The sequence below is a fragment of the Hylaeus anthracinus genome, unplaced genomic scaffold (assembly GCF_026225885.1).
Source record: "Hylaeus anthracinus isolate JK02 unplaced genomic scaffold, UHH_iyHylAnth1.0_haploid 5, whole genome shotgun sequence".
NCBI classification, from domain to species: Eukaryota; Metazoa; Arthropoda; class Insecta; order Hymenoptera; family Colletidae; genus Hylaeus; species Hylaeus anthracinus.
The window spans coordinates 5879345-5899721 of NW_026535322.1; the positions used below are offsets into that span (position 1 = coordinate 5879345).

The following is a 20377-nucleotide window of genomic DNA, read 5'->3' on the forward strand; positions in this document are numbered from 1 at the left end:
GAGAGAGAGAGAGAGAGAGAGAGAGAGAGAGAGAGAGAGAGAGAGAGTCTTCTTTAAATGTATTGTTAATTGAATCGCAAATCCATTTTAGTGAATATACGAACATTCGAAAATTCGATTCACGAACCTATATCCTCGAATCTGCTAAGAAACGTAAACTAATTTGTAGCCCGAGGATGCTTATGCATTTACAGAACATTTAAATGTGCGAAAAAGAACAGAATGCACACTGTATGCAATATATAAAAAATTATTGAATGTAAAGCTAAAATTTTATTTTGAATAAAGATCCGCAGTCTGATTTCTATAACGCACGTTGAAAAACGAGCGAACATTAACGTTTGAACGTAACAGACTGCTCTTCTTTCTTGATTGCCCGTACAAGCACCAGAGTGAGCGCAGCTATTATTACCTGTAAACATTTAATCTATTATTAGGCAACGAATTATTCAGCGAACTTCGGAAAAGTGCTTCAGAGCTTTGAACACGATCAGGACCAATCGCGATACAATATTTGCTCGCTATTGCCTTTTTTTACAAGTATTGCGATACTTACATGAAGCAAACATAGTGCCAATGCCAGACCAGCAAGCCATCCTGACCTGCCTTCTAGAAACCACGAAATCTCTTCAACGCAGCCATAGAAGAAAGCATTCCCAGTAACGGTGTCTCTGCATTCGTTGGGAAGAGGTTTCTTCAACTTCAAATAATCCATTGGGCCATCAGCACCACAGCAACCGATCTATTTGAAACATTTTCGTATCGTTGTACAAGGTGGAGTATTTGAGACAGATCACCTAGGTAACTATTTTAAGGGATTTTCCTGGTGTGACGACCGAGAAATTAACAACACTTTAAGAATTGATTTCGAAGTCTATAAAACATAGAACGATTCCGATGCTTTTTTCGACTAATAAAAGTATTTTTGTGTAAACTATATAAAATTTCGTAAAATCATTTAATTAATTATCAATAATATCGTATATTCTTCTTTTAATAGTGTGTACGTCATCTTACGCTTTCTTGAATAATTTGCAAAATGAACGTTGTTTTTTCGTCGCTGTATTTATTTATCAGCGCGGTCATGGAACGCCGTATAAGCGGTTGAATTTTGCTGTCATAGGTAGAATAGTCCAGGAGTATCGCTGTCCCCACCAAGCCGATAGCGTAGCAGAATAATTGTAAACCTACATACTAAAAACTTGTTATTTGTAACATTAACGTGATCGATTCAAAATAATTAATAGAGTGATTTAATATAATACATATATATGCCTTACAACGAAGAGGCCAATGATGTGCTCCATAAGCGTGACTCCACAACCGACGAATGTGATTATTACGATGAATATTGAAGCCGCGAGTAGGATGTAAATCCCGATGTAAAATTCATATATATCAAGAAATTCGACCCATTCTTGGAATCCTGATTCCAGCCTCAGCCACATGCACAATCCAAACATCGAGATGCCGAGCAACTAATGACAAATACATAGGAAATTTCAATCGCTGTTAAGAAAAGAATAATTTCATTCGATATCTAACCAAACTATTTTTCTGTTCAAAGAAATTAAATTTCAATTGAACTTGGACGCATTGGATCGACACCGCCATTACTTCCCGCTTTCCACTTATTTTCAAACGATAAATTTATTAACGAAAACTATTTACGAATAATCACTACTCCTCCTTTCTATCAATGTCCACCGTTTGAAAAGAAGTGATGGTAATAGGGAAGAACAAAGATTAGAAAATATAGATGAAATTATTGCTTGTGAATTTAAAGATCAAGATGGATAGAAAATTAGTCATTATTTATAATAAATGTTTCGGACATGCCACCAATCGTCACTGTGTCTTTTAATTTTAGAATTATATATTGCTCGCGTATACATCATTTTCACGATCATTTTATTTGTAGACTCTTCCGAGATTGGAATTTTAACTACATGTCAATTAAATTGTTCGAATTCGAACTCTTATGCATTATTATTTAGTGCTTATAAAATCGGATACAGGAGTTCATCGAAAGCAAATTTGCCCAAGTCGAAATAAATTACAGAAACACAGGAAGACGCGATACATGGGCTTTATCGGATACTACAATCTTCAAATTCTTAATTCTTTAGCAGCCTCGTATTCGTCACGCTGATAAACACTGATACGATTAGCACGCCGCGTTCTGACTCACATTGTTCGAATGTAATAAAAGTATATGTGTATATTGCAAAAAGAAATTTTTTCTATCTAAACGGTCATCGCACACACATTTAGATCATTCACTGGACAGAAATTATCTCCTTGCATAACAAGCGCATTCGATTACTCAATCGTAGTATGGAAGTAGCATTTGAAAAATAAGAAGACACTTATATGGAGAACCACAAAAATAAAATAAAAAAAAAAAAAAAGAAAAATATAAAAACCTAGCATAAAGAGACGTCCCATTAATAAGAGTAATTTAGATTAAGGGAGTGCGGAAGTCTGTAAAGTACAAAATCGTCTAAAATGCTTGCTTTTATGTCACTTATTAAATCCTATCGTATATGTTTTCACTTTTTTGCGCTCACCCATATGATGGCATTTAAGCAGAAGATGGTAAATTTTATACATTGAATTCGTTGCTCCAACTGGGGCCCGGTAGTTTTGCCGACCATTGTTTAACACGATCGGTTTCAACACACTCGTACGTTCTATAATATAGATAATCCAACTGGAAACAACAATTGAATTTCTTTCTTCTTTAAAAGAATCACTCAATGAGATTTAATCAAAACGTAGACACCGTAGTTATGCTCGTATCCAACAACGGGCACCTGAACCTCCACCTAGTATTCTCTTTATCGGCGACAAATATAAGATAACTGGATAAGCACGTCCTAGATAAAAGAATCGTTCCAAGTGACTCATTCGCATTACTGAAAATTGTCACCAAAGAAGCAGGTTTCGGGGAGTAGAATGACAGTCATTCGTCAGGGTTTGACATTAATCTGGCATTATTATTCTTTTACCTAAATTTGATTACAATAATTATTGTTACTTTTATTGCTACAATTCTTGACGAAAAAAATCAATTCTACTGCTGTTAATGGAAGCGAGACGGTACATATGAACACGTGAAAATTTCATTTTGAAAAATTCATGGGCAAAATATAATATTCGATACAAGGAATAAAAATATGAATGTGAATTAATTTCTTAACTCGTTTATTAATAATAAAACGTCGATTGGTAAATTCTATTCAGTTACAAAATAATAATTGTTATTTTAATATTTATTACAATACATATATCTGTTGTGGAAAGATGTTTAATACATGTAATTATATTATAATAAATTAAGCAGGAGGAGTTTTAGACTTTTTTATTTCATTTAATATTCCATTATACAAGGTAGAACATTTAAATAGAAACACCCTAATATAATTATATTAATAAAAAATTATATAAAATTATAAGAATGGTTACTCTTGCGTTGGGCGAATGAAATTTGAACTATCAACTTTGTAAACTTCCACAGGAAATTGAAATATCGTTACAGATTTAGAGTCTAAAATTAGACTTAGGGCTGCGGATACATACAGAATACACGTTGCGAGTGCGTTGTCTTTTTCTAGCTAGAAAACGACATCTTCTTAATTAACTGTGACGATAATAAGTTAACCGCATACTGCGTAATTAACCCAAGTCTCAACCTGACGGACATTATAATATACAATCCGCGATACTTAATATAAAACGCATTCAAATTTTTGTTATATTATTCTCTACTCATTCTCAAATTAATACATGCTATGCGTATATTAAGCTGGCGTAGCCATTTCAAATGGCCAATGCTAAATTAACACGATATTTTTTTGCTATTTATTTGCTAATTATTTGCCAAAGAACTAATTTTTTTGCCCCAGTCGTTTTCGAAAAACTGTGGCTGCTCTAGCTTAATATTAAGCTAACGTAGCCACATGTTGTATCATAAGACATAACAAAGACATCAATGCCATCTTTGCGCCATATTTATTTGCTATTTATTTGCTCTTAATCCACCGAATATTAATTTTTGTGCTGCTGTCATTTCCTAGAAACGATGACCGCGCTAGGACTTCTGAAGCAATAGGTCCTATCTAGTCCCCCTCCAGCCCTCTCCGCCGACCTAACGATCGATGCTTTATTATTTTATGAAATAATCCAATAGGTGATCACTACTAAATCCGATTTTAAATAATTATTTTGTAAACAATTCGTTTGCTGGTGGTTACGTGGCCCAGCCACGCGTAATCATAGGCTGGTTGATTCGTTAGGCGATCGACCATCCAACATCCTCGAGTCTATCTCGGTCATGCAATGATGTTAGCGATATGGAGCAAAGGCGTTCCAGCATCACCATCAGAAATGGTTTCTGAAATGAATATGTAGCTAGGAAGTGGGGATACATGGATACAGCGTCGAGCTGAGCAAGACATTAAAGCTTTGCTGATGTGGAAGTTGAGTAAGCTAAACGGGAGCTTCTAAGATTTCGTTCGCAAAAATCACCGTTGTGATTTCTCAGCGCGCGGAACCAGAACAATTTTCTTTCATTGTTTCATCGATTTTTTTTTTACCTTTGTTCGTCCGGTGTTTACGTGAATTATGCAAATATTCATGCTTCTCCAAATTCTGATTGGTTTTTCCGTGTTGGCGACGGCGATCCCGAAGCCGGAAAACGAACACAAGTCGCGAGTCATCAATAAGGTTCGTCCTTAATTTTGAAATACACGAAACTTTTCGAAAGTCCATCCGCCGAGAACTCTTCATATTTGATCGTTAAACAGATAAAATTTCCCGCTTTAATAACAAAAATACGAATGTTTATGCATAACCTTACTTAATACGTTCAAAGAATTTTATATTGTATACTTTGTAGCATTTAAGTTTAGTTGTAAGAATAGACATTACTTCGAAGTGTTCTCTAATCATTTTTATATATATATCTCGACATGTCAAAATTTTCTCTTATTTCTAAATAAGGAACACTAACATAACAATTGTTACCAAATAGAAGTAAATAACTTTTACCTTAGGAGCCAAGTGAAGAGGAGCACTACATTAATTCTCAACATAATGCAGCCTATGATCATGAAGCGTTTCTTGGCGAAGAGGCAAAGACTTTTGATCAACTTACTCCTGAAGAAAGTACCCGAAGACTAGGAATAATAGTTGATAAAATAGACAAGGATAAGGATGGTTATGTCACTGGAGAAGAGCTTAAAGATTGGATACTGTACACACAACGTCGTTATATACGAGATAATGTTGAACGTCAATGGAAATCTCACAATCCAGAAGAAAAAGAAAAACTTCCATGGACGGAGTACATGGGAATGGTTTATGGAGACATGGATGAACACGAAGCAGAAAATCATGAAAAATCTAAAGACAGTTCCTTTTCGTATGTAGCTATGCTTAAAAAAGATCGTAGACGTTGGTCAGCTGCAGATTTAGATGGTGATGATGCTCTAACAAAGGAAGAGTTTGCTGCTTTTCTTCATGCAGAAGAAGCAGATCATATGAAAGATGTTGTAGTATTGGAAACCATGGAAGACATTGACAAAGATGGAGATAGCAAAATATCTCTCTCAGAGTATATTGGTATGTATCTAATACCATATAATATCTTGTATAAAATTATTAAAAACATTGTCCTTTTATTCTTTCTTTATAATATTTCTAATAAAAAAACAATACTATATATTTTATTACAGGTGATATGTACGAAGGTGTAGAAGGTGAAGAGGAACCAGAATGGGTGAAAAATGAGAAAGAACAATTTTCTATGTATCGAGACAAGGATGGTGATGGTTTCTTAGATTTTGACGAGGTAAGAAAGATATATTTAATTTTTTTAAATAGGAGCTAATATTCTGCCAAGAGAATATATCAAAAAGGTAAACTTAAATAAATTTCTTATTTTTTTATAGGTCAAAACTTGGATTATTCCAGCTGATTTTGATCATGCGGAAGCTGAATCTCGACACTTAATATTTGAAGCAGACACTGATGCAGACCAAAAACTTACAAAAGAAGAAATATTAGAAAAATATGATATCTTTGTTGGTTCTCAAGCCACAGATTTTGGAGAAGCATTAGCTAGGCATGATGAGTTTTAACCAAATTTCTTGCTTCATTTCCAAATAATACTTTTATAAATAAACAGAAAAACATCTTTGAGAGAACAAAAACAAAATGTATAAAGCATTTGCAAAGGATATTTATCTTTATCAGTAGGCTAAGAATCCTTTTTATAACGGCTGATTTTTACTTACCTCATGACATTGCCACTAAATAGCATTATATCTTATAAAAATGTAAATATGTGTTAGCTTTTTTAATAAATTGCAAATATTTTTAATATTATCCTTTTTAATTGAATAAAAAGTATTTTGATACCACGTGCGTATATTTGCTAGTAGCAGTAAGTGTTTCTGTACACTTTATACGTAGATGATTAAGGTTGCACTTTGTATATTACGATCTAGTGTGATATTATAGTATAAGTGCGCTATAAGATAAACGATATATCACTACAATGCAACGGCGATTATTCTTATCAGATAAATTTCATTTCTAAACTGAGCCGATCGGAATCAGGTATTGACTGTTTCAAAATGACGAAAATTATTTTAAGTTTATTTTTAATTATATGTGCTGTGTCTATAATATTCGGTAATTATACGTAAAACATTTAAACTTCTTAAAATCTAAACAAAAATTAATTGAAAATGTTTTAAACACCTAATTTATAACAGCTTTAGATGATAAATCATACTGTTTTTCGTTTACATGGCAAAATCAGGTTGCATTACCAAATAATAGTACATCTGATGATACAAAATGTAATCATACGATCTATAAAAATGTTCCCTGTATAGACCCTTTAATCATTTCAGGTATTTATCATAAAAATGAATGTTACATTTACAAAGAATTGATATACTTTTGTATTAAATTCTAATTAATAATTAGAGGAACAATAATGAAAATTACAAATTTTAGATGATGCACCAAATACAACTAAAATCTGGGAAGAACAAGACAAATCTATGCTTTGTGCTTCAGGGCCTGGAAATGTTTGTATAAAATATACTTATGTATATAATAATGCCAGTAAGTATATTACACTTAAATTACAAAACAAGAAATATGTTCTAAAGAGCTAAACTTAATTACAGTTAAAAATACATCCTTATTTTGTGGTAAAGTAGTAGAAGATCAAGTGACACCTCTTACATCAGGATGCTACGAACAAAAGGTACATCATTTTTTTAAGTAATATATAATAAAAATATACTAAACATGCTTCTATAGGTGGCTGGTTATACAATTGAGACTTGTGCCTGCAAACCAAAGAAAAATAGTGAGCCTTGTAATGGATCGATAAGAACAAATTACTCTATTATCATAACAATTATAAGCTTAGTATTTGTATTCATGAAATCAAGTTATTAACATGGTTAAAAATGATCTATATGTAATATACCATATGTACTCATACATTGTTTACTTTTAATTTCGTTTCATTAGACTGTTTAAGATAAAAAAAATAACAAATAAAGTATGTAACCTGCCAAATTAAACATTTTTTTTAACATGAAAAGATTTGAAAATTAAGGAAATAAATAAAATAAATATTAAAAATACATCGATCATTATGAAATAAGATTAAACTATTTTGATAAAAATTGTATAAAAGAAGATTACACAGAAATGTTTGTAAAATCAAAGTATTTTACTAAGAATTTATATTGTCATCAAACATCGATGTTTTATTCATTGATGAAACGAAGAATTGTATAAATGTTTTCAACGTCATTCGATTATTTTCAGATATATAAATGTTCATAATTTACAAAAGAGATATCAAATTATGTCTTTATTATTATTGTAAAATATGTAACAAAATATGCGAGCCTATTTTAAAAGACGAACGCGAGAAATGCATTGAACTAGTAATAATAAGTATGCATTTCTAGTAAAAAGTACGATGCTTTTATCAGTTTCCAAATAATTCAGGTATAACATTGTTTGATTGTTTCCAACAATATATTTGATGAAACTTTAATATACGAGAAATAAATATTCTTTAATGAGAATTATATTAAGATTCTATATATTGAAGCCATAACGGTTCCAGTAATTGGACATATCCGTTTATCTAGGAACTTTTCGCAACAGTATTATATATATATATATATATATATATATATGCATATGGATGTATGTATACAGAAAGAAAACTATTTATATGATCCGTTTATGAATCTGATGGTAGTGCGGACCACGGACAAATACTGTGACTGAATTTGTATTAACCGCATGGTATATAGTTTAAAATTGCACATATCACTTAAGTATGATGTTTTCTTTGCGATACGTTAAAAAACCGTTTGTTTTAAATACAATGTAAACGGATATTCAACGGTGATATACTTGCCGATGAATGTAAGTATTGCATCGTTACACCTGCTGTGTCGCAGAGAAACATTCGTTTTAGGTTATTAAACTGTGCAGAATCAATTTATATACCACCAACAATTCAAATCGAATTACTTTACACTAATGGTATTTCTTTATTGTTCGAATTTTGTTACGCTGCATTTGCATCTGATCCGTAAATAATTTCAAGTTACCTACGTTTAAAAAAAAAACCAATTGCAGTATAGTTTATTCACATTAGTATGAGAAATGCTTAGGTTTTGTAGAACACGTTCCACTGTAAAATGTTATCTTTTATATGTGAATAGTTGAACAATGTTTTGTCATATATTCATGGATATAGATCTTAAACATAAATCTTTTTTTTCTTATAGAAATCTACCACAATATGGCAGAACAACAACAGTCACCTTCAGGCTTTAAACGTATGTCTTTAGATAAAATTATTGAAGCTATGACTGCTGATTTAGAAAGTTCCAATGGTCATTATGTCCAATTTGGTGTAAATCAACAACAAGCTACGTCTCATAATTGGGGAGATTATTCTTCAAGTCAGACAAGACATTATATCACTAGTCAAACTCCGCAGTCTAATCCACCTACAATGCAATCAATGACTCCGATGAGTTCTCCTCTTTATATGCAAGATATGTCAAGTTATGATTCTGCAGCTGAATCAATTTATTTTCCATCGCAAACGGTTAATCATTTAGGTATAAATGAAAATAATGACTTGATTGGTACAATTGATGTCGGAGGAGGCAATTATATCAATGTAATTTATGGAAATGCTTCTCAATTCATGGCAGAACAATGTCAACTTTCAAATATAACATCATATAGAAATCAAAATATGATTGATCGAGAATATGGTTTATTTAATGATCGCCATATTACAGTACCATCTGATTTACCAACTCAAAATTTCAATGGAAAACAATTAATTGACAATTTAGTTGGTAATTGGGTACCAAATCAATCTGGAACCTATAGTCCCTTTGGTGGGTCTCCAAATGTAACACCAGTACCACAATTGAACATAGAAATAAGAGAACCTGATGAGCTACCTAGATGTTCCACAGACACACAACATAAAAAGCCTCGTGTAGTAGCAGAAGTGAAACCTATGCGACCTTCATATTCCGATGTACTGACAAAATCTGCTCCAACACCTCCATCTCCATTAACAGTTCAATCTACAAAACCGAAACCTGAATCTACAAGTAAGAAGATTTCCAATAAAAATTCGAAGAATAAATCCAAATCTGCAGTATTAAAGAGGCAATATTCATCTGGAAGTGATGATCACAATTCTCCAAAAATCCAAGTACCACGGAAAGTTTTAGAAAAGAATAATTCAAACCTTCCAAGACGTTGGGTGTCATTAGATAACCTTGGTTCGCAAACTGAATCTCATGAAATAAATACTTTTGATAGATCGAATCAATTTGAAAAGAAAAAAGTTTCTAAAACAGCTAAGAAGACAGAAAAAGGAGAAACACTTAATAATTCAAAAGTTCAAAATAGTAATTCAAAATCAATTGGAAATTTTCTTAAACGACCTATACAAATAAATAACAACTTGAACACAATGAATACTTCCAGTCAAACTGTTTCTCCTGAAAAAATGGAAAAGAACCAACAAGTTGTAAATAAAACAAATAAAGAAGAAAAGAAAGTTACTAAAGAAAAGAACTGTAAACGTTTTCAAGCTGAAAAAGCACAGCAGATTAAAAAAGCTCAACGAAATCGGAGAAGAGAGAATAGAGAATCCCCAGTGAAAGATTTGTGTAAAAATTTAAATAAATATGCCAGTCGTTGGTGTAAAATTGGATTAAAAATATTTCATTGGTTGTTACATTTAGTATCTGACGTAGTTAGTATGAGTGCTAATCTTATTATTCAACTGTAAGTAATATTTAATATACGCAATATAAGTTATTATAATTTATATTTCATAACACATAATAAGATTAAATGAATATATTTGAAATGCTTCATGGATATCAGAAATGTGTTCAAATATTTCTACATTTTTGTTTTAGTTTTAAATGTGGATGGTATCATACCATATTATATTTGAAATACTCATGGATTTACATAGCTGTAACATTTTCAAAAATTCGAATCTTAAATGCTGTTGGTAAACAATTAGATAATTGGTTTGGAAATAGTAAATTTGCATTTTGGCGTAAAATAAAAGCTAAAAGCGAAGAAAAAGAAGAAAATAGTAACTGGATACGTGGTGGTCTTGAAACTAATATTGCATTACCTAGTACTGGTGAAGAAGCTATGAAGAGATTATTAGCTTGTAAAGGAAAAGATCCTTACAGTATACTTGGTGTAACACCAACGTGTTCAGATGATGATATTAAAAAGTATTATAAGAGGCAAGCTTTTTTAGTTCATCCAGACAAAAATAATCAACCTGGTGCAGAGGAGGCATTCAAAATACTTGTACATGCCTTTGATATAATTGGTGAACCGGTACTATTTTTATATGTATAATAATAAAACTGTGATGAAAATTAATCATAAAATAAAAATTTTACTTTTAGACATGTACTTGCAATATAAATTAAATACATTTTTAATATTTTTTAGGAACGTAGACAAGCATTTGACCAAACAAGACAAGTAGAAGCAGCTTGGGGTGAACTGAGCGATTTACTCTCTCAGCTTCACAGAAAAATGGAACAAGCAGCAAATACAATAAGGTGTACAAATTGTGGCCTGAGGCACAAAAGAATTCCTACACAACGTCCTTGTTATGCAGCACGATTTTGTGCTCAATGTAAAATACGTCATAGTGCGAAAGAAGTAACTATTAAAGCAGATTTTAAATGAAAACTCACAAAAGCGTACTTTTAAAAAGATTATTAAAATTTTAAATAGGGAGACATCTGGGCAGAATCTCGTTTAATGGGTTTTCTTTGGCATTATTATGCATGCATGGAAGGAGCAGTATACGATGTCACTGATTGGGCAGCTTGTCAAGCTGGTAATTTAAAACATCTGAGAGCAAATACTCATAGCGTACAGTACAGAATCGTCTTAGGCCAACGACCACCATCGCAAACAGCCACTAGTGGTAAAAAACGGCAACAAATAGACCCAAATACGAGGTATCACTATTTTACAATTTTAATGAAAAACGTTCTATTTTTGTTTACATTTGTTGAACAAGTTATTTTTCGTTTTTGAACAGCGAAGCAGACTTTGAAGACTTTTTAAATAATCTGTACAATCACAGCAAAACCGGAACTTCAAGCGCACCAGGAGATCAAAACTCCTTTAGAGATTGTAAGCGACGTAAAGCTAAACGTAAGAAGTAAAAAATAATGGCAAGTTACTTCCTAATCTTTTAGTATCCTTCATGTATGATTATACAGTAATATCCATACATACTTCTCCGATGAATTTTCATATTCTTTCCTTGAATCAAATTTCAATAATAACCAAATAAATTAGATCAATCTGAATATTAGTAATATTCAGTGACTTCAGCACAATATTCAAATTATATAAGACAAATTTTAAAAAGTATACATATAGGTATGTCTCGGTAACATATTTGTTGTCATTAAAAATAACTTGATTTTTATTTTGATTGTAATGATAAAAGTTTAGTATAGCAAAAATGACGCAAGGTAAAGCTTATTTAAGAAGTGTGTTAATGTTAGAAAAATGATTTAAAAAGTATTTTAATCATTGACTTCTACGTGAAAATTGCTTGTACTTTCCTAGAATAACAAAATATACATTTTAAATTTATTTAAAATATAAAGTTCCGTAATAGTACAGTGTATTAAATGTAGTAAAAACGTATTGTGAATTAAATTTTAGAGGAGAAAGAAATTAATTCTAAATTAAAACATGATGAAAACTATGTAGATTACGAGACATTTTCATATTACACTCATAATATAAATCTTAATAATACAGATTGCGAATTGGATTAATAAAAGGAGAAGAAAGTAGGACAAGTAGTAGTACTTTGAGGAAGACAGTGCACTTTTAGCATTATAATCAACTTCTTTAATACTATTATTAAATTGTTTATTTGGTTCTGTAATATTATTATTAAGTGATTCATCATTCTTCTCTTTTTTTTCTCATTACTATCTTTATCAGATATGATAGCGTCATTCGAGCTCTTTTCTGAGGAATTGTTATCATCTTTCTTATTAATTGTTGCTAATGCAATTTCTTCCTTTGTAAATTTTGTAGTGCTGCTATTTGTACTTGCTCTTGTCAATCTCGAAGACGGGAGCACAAATTTACTTACTACACTGGATGTCATACTATGTGGGTCAACTCGTTCAAATAAAAACTCTTGCTCCTCTTTCTTTTTACTGTCTTGTCGAGATACTTGTTTTGTTTGTTGAGTTTTCAACATCAATCTTTTGAGGGTGACTCTCGTAACTCTTTTCGGAGTTGTAGGTGGTTTTTTAACTTTCGGAATATCTTTGGTCCCTGGCGAGTATAATTTATGGTGTACTACACCAACAACAAACGGAGCCCTTTTCTTCATTTTGTTCATTTGTCCATTGTAAGAGCCTTTCTGCACGTGTTTCTACCAGACCGGGTGTCTATTTCTGTAAACATAATCAAATAATAAATATTAAAATAAAAATAAATAATAAAAAATTGTATTACATATTATATAAATTTGATAATCTTTTAAGTTTGTTCAATTTTTGATTGAAGTTATAATAGTAACCTCCGCATGTAATTGATGTATATATTATACAAGTAGTAATCTGTATCTTTTGACATATGTTTCTATATCACTATTATTTAGTATGAGTTATGATCTCTGAACATTTGTAATTGGTAGCATATAAAAACTAAACATGATTGGCATACATGAAGTAAGACTGATTTTTTTCTATTATCCATAAGTTACGTAGCAGATAGAAATGTTTAAAATACTCAATTTCATGTGAATATTCTTTGACATTTTCAATCAAGATTTAAAAAAATGTATTAATCTGTACGTTATTAAAAAGTTTTATTTATACATTTTATTTGTATTATAATAAAATTGTGCAATTCTTTGTATATGCAAATGAAATCATATGAATGTCTATTCAATGAATTTTACAATAAAAACATACACATTAGACATACAGTCTATAAATATTAGTATAAATATAATTAAATATTTTCAACCAATACCGTTGTCTCTGTTTCATAAAGAAATTAAAAACTATGTCTTTGTCTTTCAAAATTCATAATAAAACGCCTTTATGTAATTTTTATGAACTTTTTGTATCTTTTATCCAAAAACTTTATTTATTGTAATTAAATTAACACAGCATAATTCAATGAAGTTTGAATATCATTTTCATTTACGAATTGTACTCAACAATATCTCCTACTGGTTCAACTCTTGTACATTTGTTATATATATATATATATATATATCACAAAAATTGAAATAACATTTAAATATTTTACAATATTTATTAATTGTCTTTTTTAACATAAAAATACAACTTCTTTTACAGAGATACAAAAATAATATTATTATTATGTTATATTAGACATAAAATTTCTGTCAACAAGTGTCATTTGAGAGTGCCTTCTAAAAATACAAGTGCATCAACATTATTAATTGCACTTTCTACATCTCGTTTTTGTATAGTTTTTTTTTTCATTCGTGCAGTATGTTTATAAGATTCTTTAGCAAGTGAATCAATAAACAATTCCTGTAATTAAAAGTAACGTTAATAAATTAACACGAAATATTTATATTTACTCGTATTAGTTGTCCTGACATCCCATTCACTGAATTATTTTATCATTGTTGTACATGTTTGGTTCATACACATGAAATGTAATTTAATAATCGAATATCAAAGATGTGAATTAATTGAATAAATATCAATATATAATAGTTAGTTTATAATTACCGTTGATTTCGCAATTAGAAAAACGGCTTCTTGGTTAACCATGTTCACTTCAGGATCCATTTTTATAATTGTTTTAATTCGACCTAATGGTAATTTTGATAGTTTTTCTTTGTGTTCTTCATCGGTACGGGTATTATTTTCGATTTCTTCTTGAGAATCCTGAGAATTTTCTCCTCCAGTACTAACATTATTATTGTTTAATTCTTCTATGTATGAACTCCCTTCGTTTTCAAAATTTGCCATGTTTACATTCATTTACATTGATCCTATGACTACACGTATAACCATGAGCGGCTAGCCTAGAGCCTTCCTATTATTTCTATGGGTGTTCCAAAAAGAATTCAACCAGCCATAAATAATGGATGGGATGCATAATTGTTCCAGAAGAATGAGCAGTACCATAGTTGTTAAAAATTATACTTTATTATTTATAACATTCATTGCATTTATATTTCACTATACACAAAAGCACAAACGCCACTTAATGGATACGCAATGGTATCGCCATCTAGCGGCAGCAACCGAACTAATTTTTCACATATATTCACAGTTTTTACTTTTCTCTCATAATTTTACATCGCAATCACCATAATTCCACTTCTAATTGTTGTTTTGTACAGTAATAATTGACTGATATTAAATTTTTTAAGTAAATAAAAATACACGAAAATGTGGCGCCATCTCTCAGCGAACCGCCCAAGTTTTTCGTGAAATAGTTTCCACCTTGCACAGGTAGATGTCGCCACCGACATGAATGAATTCAAACCATAAATTCTCTACTTTTCTCTGAATATAAATGTAATTTTAGATCATAGTTATCAATAAGTCAATAAAAGAAAATATATAAAGATATCAAATCCAATAATACGAATAAAAGTATATTTCAAAATATACTAAATAACAACGATCTATATAGTATACACTTGGACAAAGGACAATAGACCAATGAGATTTTGTCGTAATCACGTGATTTTAGTTTACTCATGTTTTCTTCTTTACTAGATGAACATACACCATTTCAAGAAACACGGTTGCCAATCTAAAGCATTTTAATACGATGGTAATGTCGTTTCAATTTCCACATGGACATCGGACTTTTATTTATGACTGGTAATTTGACAGTCATTTCAAAATTTATGAAAATCTCTTGAAATATGGAAGAAAAATCTTTGAAAGGGCAGTTAACGGAAAATACAGGTTTTTAAACATAAACTACAATTTCAAAACATGTACATATAATTTATTATATTCGTTTTATTGCAGACGTCAATCGAGATGAGTTGATTCTTCAACAACAAAGGCGAATCGAAAAGGAGGTTAATATTCATTCTCTGTCATTTTTGAAATTGATGTATTGAAAACTATCTTGTTCTTTAAAAATCATTTTTTCAGTAAATTACAGATTATGATTTTTAATTTTAAATAAATGTCATTAATGTTAATTTTTACTCTCTTGTGTACTATTTTTTGATACACTTATATTCACTAAATTATTTGGAGTTAATTACATTATTATAATCTCTAAATTAAATATTGTTATAGTATCTTCTGAAAAGAAAACAATTCCAAAAAATTGTTCTGAAATGATGCTTATTACATTCGTTACTATATTTAAATATTAAAATTTTATTTGTAGTTATAGAACCTATAGAAAGCATTTTTTTCAGATTTCTGAATCTATTGCTCTAGTCGGAGAAAAAGAATCAATAAAAAGCTTAGAGCGTGAGTACACAGAGGATGATGTGTATCTTTCAAAAGCTAAAGCACTTGGTCAAAAATATTCATACATTAGAAGAACTAGACCAGATGGAAATTGTTTTTTTAGAGCCTTTAGTTATGCATATCTTGAGAAACTAATTGGAAATAAAGATGAATATGAGAAATTTCGTGAACTTGCATTAAAAAGTAAAGACAATTTGGTAGCATTAGGTTTTCCCCAATTTACAGTCGAAGACTTTCATGATACGGTAAATATAGAATATTATAAATAGATTAATACCAAATTTATTACTTGATCTTGTAAAAATGATTAATCAGTTAGATTTTGAAGAATATATATACTCTTAGAATGTTAAAAAACATATTTTCTTTTTTTTTTGTATTATAGTTCATGGAGGTAATCGATAAAGTAGGAGGAGATGCAGAATCAAGTTATATTGAATTACACAAACTTTTCAATGAACAAGGTTATTCCGACTATGTTGTTGTATATCTTAGATTAATTACATCTGGTCAATTACAACGTGAGGCTGATTTTTATCAACATTTTATCGAAGGAGAACGTACTATTTCAGAATTTTGCCATCAAGTAAGCATTATAAGCATTTTTTGTTACATAATAAATTATTATTACTATTGTTCTATAATAAATGAAAACTATTTACCTAATTACATTTTAATACGAAAGTACTAAACTCATATTATTTTATATTGTCTCTAAGACTTGATAAAAATAAATATTAACTAATATATGTGATATTTTAATCAACTTTATTTGAACTATTAAAAAATGTTAATTATATATTTTTGTAGGAAGTGGAACCAATGTACAAAGAATCTGATCACATTCACATTATAGCAATGAGTACTGCTTTAGGAACTGGAGTACGAGTTCGTTACATGGATCGAGGTGCAGGAACTGAAGTAACTGCACATGATTTTCCTGATGGTGCCACTCCAGCAGTACATTTATTATATCGTCCTGGCCATTACGACATTCTCTATCCTTGATAAATTTTGCATAACAACTCTTTGGAAAGTCTCTTTCATGACAAAGATTAATTATTTAGCAAATTATAACTTGTGTATGTATTAAAATTTTATAGAATTATTATTTGATCTAATATTTCATAATATTATAGTTATAAGCAATTAATTTAAATTTTGTAATGTACACTACGAAATTTTATGTAAAAGAGCAAAGGTATTTACATACGCATTATATCTTCTCAAAGAGGTATGAATTTAAACAAATTTCTGTCAATTGTATTAAATTGTTTTGCAATTCAAATTATAAATTAAGTACATAAAATAAATAACAAATAATTTAACAATATATATCAAGTATTATTCTTCACATTTCACTTATAAACATACAAGATATGCAATAAACTATGCATTATAAGTTTTATAATATAATTTATTACTCATAATTTATCTTTGCATAGCACGTACTTGCTCAGTAACTTCTTCTAAGATTAAAGAACTCCCACTCATGGATTCCATTTGATAGTCTAAATGTGTAGCTATAAGATCAACTAACTTCAAATTCGTTCCTGCATTTTCTAACTTATGCTCTTGCTGTGCAAAATTTTTTGCACTGTGCATTAATACCTGTAAGCGTATCATAATTAGAACAAGAATCAATCATTTTTATAAACGCAATGTAAAATTTTTGCAAGATATTACTTCACTGCTTTTTGAGCCTCTTTGTATTTGCCTGGCAAGGGAAGCAATATTATTCACATTAACTTGCACTCTATCGGCCAATCTCATTTTTGACTCGACAAATAAACTACGAGCGCTTGTACTTGAAGCTGAGGCCATACTGTATAAAAATCAACCATGCAAGAAGAAGAATCAGTAAAACATTCTAAATTTTCTAAAAATATTATAATATTATTGTATTATAGTTCCTAATATGATATTATAGTTCCTATAAACTAGTATATTTCTATGTTTTAATTAAGTCTATTAAAACGATCTATTCAAAATTCCTTATAAATTTTGAATAAAAAAGGTTTTCGTTTTATCTAAATGTTTGTATAACTTTATTTTATTTTATTTGATAAAATTATATTATATTTCATGATAACTGTAATCTCAACAAAATGATCTACAAAAAATTCTTAATACCATCATTTTACAAACACCCTTAAGATACATCATAAATTGCTGTTTATGTTTATTATAGATTATGAGTAAGGTATATGTATTATGTGTCCTTGTGATTAAGTTTTTAGGTTATTCTAAGGATGTCAAACTCCAAATACGTACGTGTTTGTTTAAAGTGGAATAATCGAAACTAAAATCAGCTGGTGGTTAAATGCCAGTTGATGTCAGTTTGCCAGTACAGAATTTGGATCTATAGACACTTCTATATGTATTTCAATAGGTATACATATATAAATATTATATACTTATGTGCATCAAACCCTTTTTAGGAACTAACCTTAAATATTATAAACGAATAACATATGGAGTTGTATTTGTATATTCGATTTGAAATACATATTGTCCAATAGTATCATTTAAAGAACAAGGAAAAGAATCTGCCCTTAATCAGGTTAAATATAACGTATATTAAATCTATTTTGTCTGAAAGATGGCATTTGATGATGTTAGTTTGATCGCACAACAAATTAATTATCAAAATAAACTCTCTGAAGCAGATGCACAGGTATTATTTTCAATAATAATTTTTTAGTATATACTATGCATGTCATCTTGGATAAAGATACTTAACAAATTTTTATGTTATAGCATCTACGAAATTTAACGATACAACTAAAAAATCCTGTATTACCACAGCATGAAATTGAATCACGTGCTGGATCTCGTCCTCCAACACATGAAGAAATAGAAAAATTTGAAAAAATTGCATCACTTAAAAAGGGATGTTACTCCCCATTAGAAGATAAGATAATCAGTGATAACTGGAAATCATTCTGTAAGGTTTGTAACAATGAAACTGTTTTCATATATTTCTGATATAATATAATATTATTTGTAATTAATTTAAAAATGTTTTTATTTTTCTATATAGTTGCATAATTGGGAGTTTGCAAACGTTCATCCATTTTTACTTCTACGAGATAATAATAGATCATATATTCGTAGTAAAAGGGAAAGACGAAAATTTGTACAATTTTTAGCAGATGGCTTACCACATAGAACCTTGTATAGCATATATCACAGATTTAGAAATTTATATGCAGATCGTTGTCAAAGAAGGTAAGATATTGAATTCTTAAAAATAAAGAAACATTATATTATTTAGGAAATACAAGGAATTATATATAAAACGGAGTTCAGGCACAAATGTATATTTTGTTGTAAGCAGATTATAATATTTACACATTTTTAATATCAATAGTATTGAACTTTTGTATTTTAAGTATCTTCATATCAACTTTTTAAAAAACAAATACAGGGAATATAAAATGTTCAATTTATTTCATAATGAAATTTATTTATTTATTTGTATACTTAATTTTACTTAAATTATTAAGGTTCCTTCCAGAGGAAGATAAAATGATTATAGATCATCTAGAATGCAATGAAAACCTTGATGAAAAACGGAAGTATTCAGATTTGGCAAAAGTTTTAAAACGAACACGAGCATCCATTTGGCGTCGTTATACATTACTTAAGAAGAAACGTCAACATAAGAAATAAAAAATAACCAATAAAAGTTATTCATAAAATAGTATTAATTTTCCTCTTATTTTTTTGAATTTGTGTCTTGTAATCCTTGAAATCTTTGTCTACTCGTATATTAATTCACATTAAATTTTTACCTTACCCTTGACCATCTTTATATATAGTTAAGTATTATGTTTTATATTATTTGCTATTATATGACAAGTTCATAAATAATCGTTATCTACTACTTTTATGATATTATGATAAAAAGGTGATAATACATGAAAATAGTAATATTTTAGTTATATACATCTAAGAAATGCACACATAAGAATTTGTTACACTTTTCTCATCTACAATAATAATATTTCATATGCATCCTAATATTAAATTATTCTCATACTGATAAATTGTATCTATAAATGAATATGTCATAATTATTATAAATTATTTTAATATTAAGTAAGTTTTGATTACGCATTGCCCAGTAGAGAATGTTTTGAATCATGCATATATTTATTTCCCTATCCAAATGTTTTCATTGATTTGCTAAATTTGTTTAAATTCACTAATAATAATAATAATAATAATAATAATAATAATAATAATAATAATAATAATAATAA

The 20377-nt window shown here is 29.6% G+C and overlaps 8 protein-coding genes and 1 long non-coding RNA gene across 11 annotated transcripts; 5 read left to right on the forward strand and 4 right to left on the reverse strand.

The window, feature by feature from the left end:
* Positions 1-250: 250 nt before the first annotated feature.
* On the reverse strand, positions 251-2657 carry LOC128895315 (tetraspanin-2A). The gene is made up of 5 exons (XM_054157807.1): positions 2571-2657; positions 1281-1478; positions 1018-1194; positions 557-742; positions 251-412 (listed from the first exon to the last, which is right to left on the reverse strand). Exons 1-5 carry the CDS (start codon positions 2655-2657, stop codon positions 335-337), a joined length of 726 nt encoding a protein of 241 aa, XP_054013782.1. The 3' UTR covers positions 251-334.
* Positions 2658-3349: 692 nt separating this feature from the next.
* LOC128896044 (uncharacterized) lies at positions 3350-4737 on the reverse strand. The gene is made up of 2 exons (XR_008461913.1): positions 4599-4737; positions 3350-4396 (listed from the first exon to the last, which is right to left on the reverse strand). It is a non-coding gene; the product is annotated as an uncharacterized LOC128896044 (long non-coding RNA).
* On the forward strand, positions 4440-6387 carry LOC128896041 (calumenin). The gene is made up of 4 exons (XM_054159176.1): positions 4440-4728; positions 5058-5625; positions 5739-5854; positions 5955-6387. Exons 1-4 carry the CDS (start codon positions 4627-4629, stop codon positions 6141-6143), a joined length of 975 nt encoding a protein of 324 aa, XP_054015151.1. The 5' UTR covers positions 4440-4626; the 3' UTR covers positions 6144-6387.
* A 114-nt stretch (positions 6388-6501) lies between these two features.
* On the forward strand, positions 6502-7891 carry LOC128896042 (uncharacterized). The gene is made up of 5 exons (XM_054159177.1): positions 6502-6699; positions 6783-6923; positions 7030-7140; positions 7206-7285; positions 7342-7891. Exons 1-5 carry the CDS (start codon positions 6642-6644, stop codon positions 7480-7482), a joined length of 531 nt encoding a protein of 176 aa, XP_054015152.1. The 5' UTR covers positions 6502-6641; the 3' UTR covers positions 7483-7891.
* Positions 7892-8265: 374 nt separating this feature from the next.
* LOC128896040 (dnaJ homolog dnj-5) lies at positions 8266-13195 on the forward strand. The gene is made up of 6 exons (XM_054159175.1): positions 8266-8475; positions 8844-10377; positions 10515-10956; positions 11074-11289; positions 11365-11594; positions 11678-13195. The coding sequence occupies exons 2-6, from the start codon at positions 8858-8860 to the stop codon at positions 11802-11804; spliced, it is 2535 nt and encodes an 844-aa protein (XP_054015150.1). The 5' UTR covers positions 8266-8475; positions 8844-8857; the 3' UTR covers positions 11805-13195.
* A 439-nt stretch (positions 13196-13634) lies between these two features.
* LOC128896043 (DNA polymerase epsilon subunit 4-like) lies at positions 13635-14876 on the reverse strand. Its single transcript, XM_054159179.1, has 2 exons — positions 14388-14876; positions 13635-14183 (listed from the first exon to the last, which is right to left on the reverse strand). Exons 1-2 carry the CDS (start codon positions 14640-14642, stop codon positions 14043-14045), a joined length of 396 nt encoding a protein of 131 aa, XP_054015154.1. The 5' UTR covers positions 14643-14876; the 3' UTR covers positions 13635-14042.
* A 547-nt stretch (positions 14877-15423) lies between these two features.
* On the forward strand, positions 15424-17421 carry LOC128895899 (ubiquitin thioesterase otubain-like). The gene is made up of 5 exons (XM_054158881.1): positions 15424-15584; positions 15651-15703; positions 16055-16354; positions 16495-16695; positions 16920-17421. Exons 1-5 carry the CDS (start codon positions 15542-15544, stop codon positions 17115-17117), a joined length of 795 nt encoding a protein of 264 aa, XP_054014856.1. The 5' UTR covers positions 15424-15541; the 3' UTR covers positions 17118-17421.
* Positions 17422-17432: 11 nt separating this feature from the next.
* LOC128895901 (BLOC-1-related complex subunit 7) lies at positions 17433-18698 on the reverse strand. 3 transcript variants are annotated; one of them, XM_054158885.1, is made up of 3 exons: positions 18559-18698; positions 17796-17934; positions 17433-17720 (listed from the first exon to the last, which is right to left on the reverse strand). In XM_054158885.1, exons 2-3 carry the CDS (start codon positions 17931-17933, stop codon positions 17541-17543), a joined length of 318 nt encoding a protein of 105 aa, XP_054014860.1. In that variant the 5' UTR covers position 17934; positions 18559-18698; the 3' UTR covers positions 17433-17540. The 3 variants fall into 3 exon arrangements, with proteins under 3 accessions (XP_054014860.1, XP_054014858.1, XP_054014859.1); XM_054158883.1 differs by having other exon boundaries at positions 18384-18691; XM_054158884.1 differs by lacking the exon at positions 18559-18698 and adding an exon at positions 18243-18383.
* LOC128895900 (uncharacterized) lies at positions 18644-20344 on the forward strand. The gene is made up of 4 exons (XM_054158882.1): positions 18644-18786; positions 18870-19061; positions 19153-19340; positions 19619-20344. Exons 1-4 carry the CDS (start codon positions 18712-18714, stop codon positions 19782-19784), a joined length of 621 nt encoding a protein of 206 aa, XP_054014857.1. The 5' UTR covers positions 18644-18711; the 3' UTR covers positions 19785-20344.
* Positions 20345-20377: the final 33 nt, after the last annotated feature.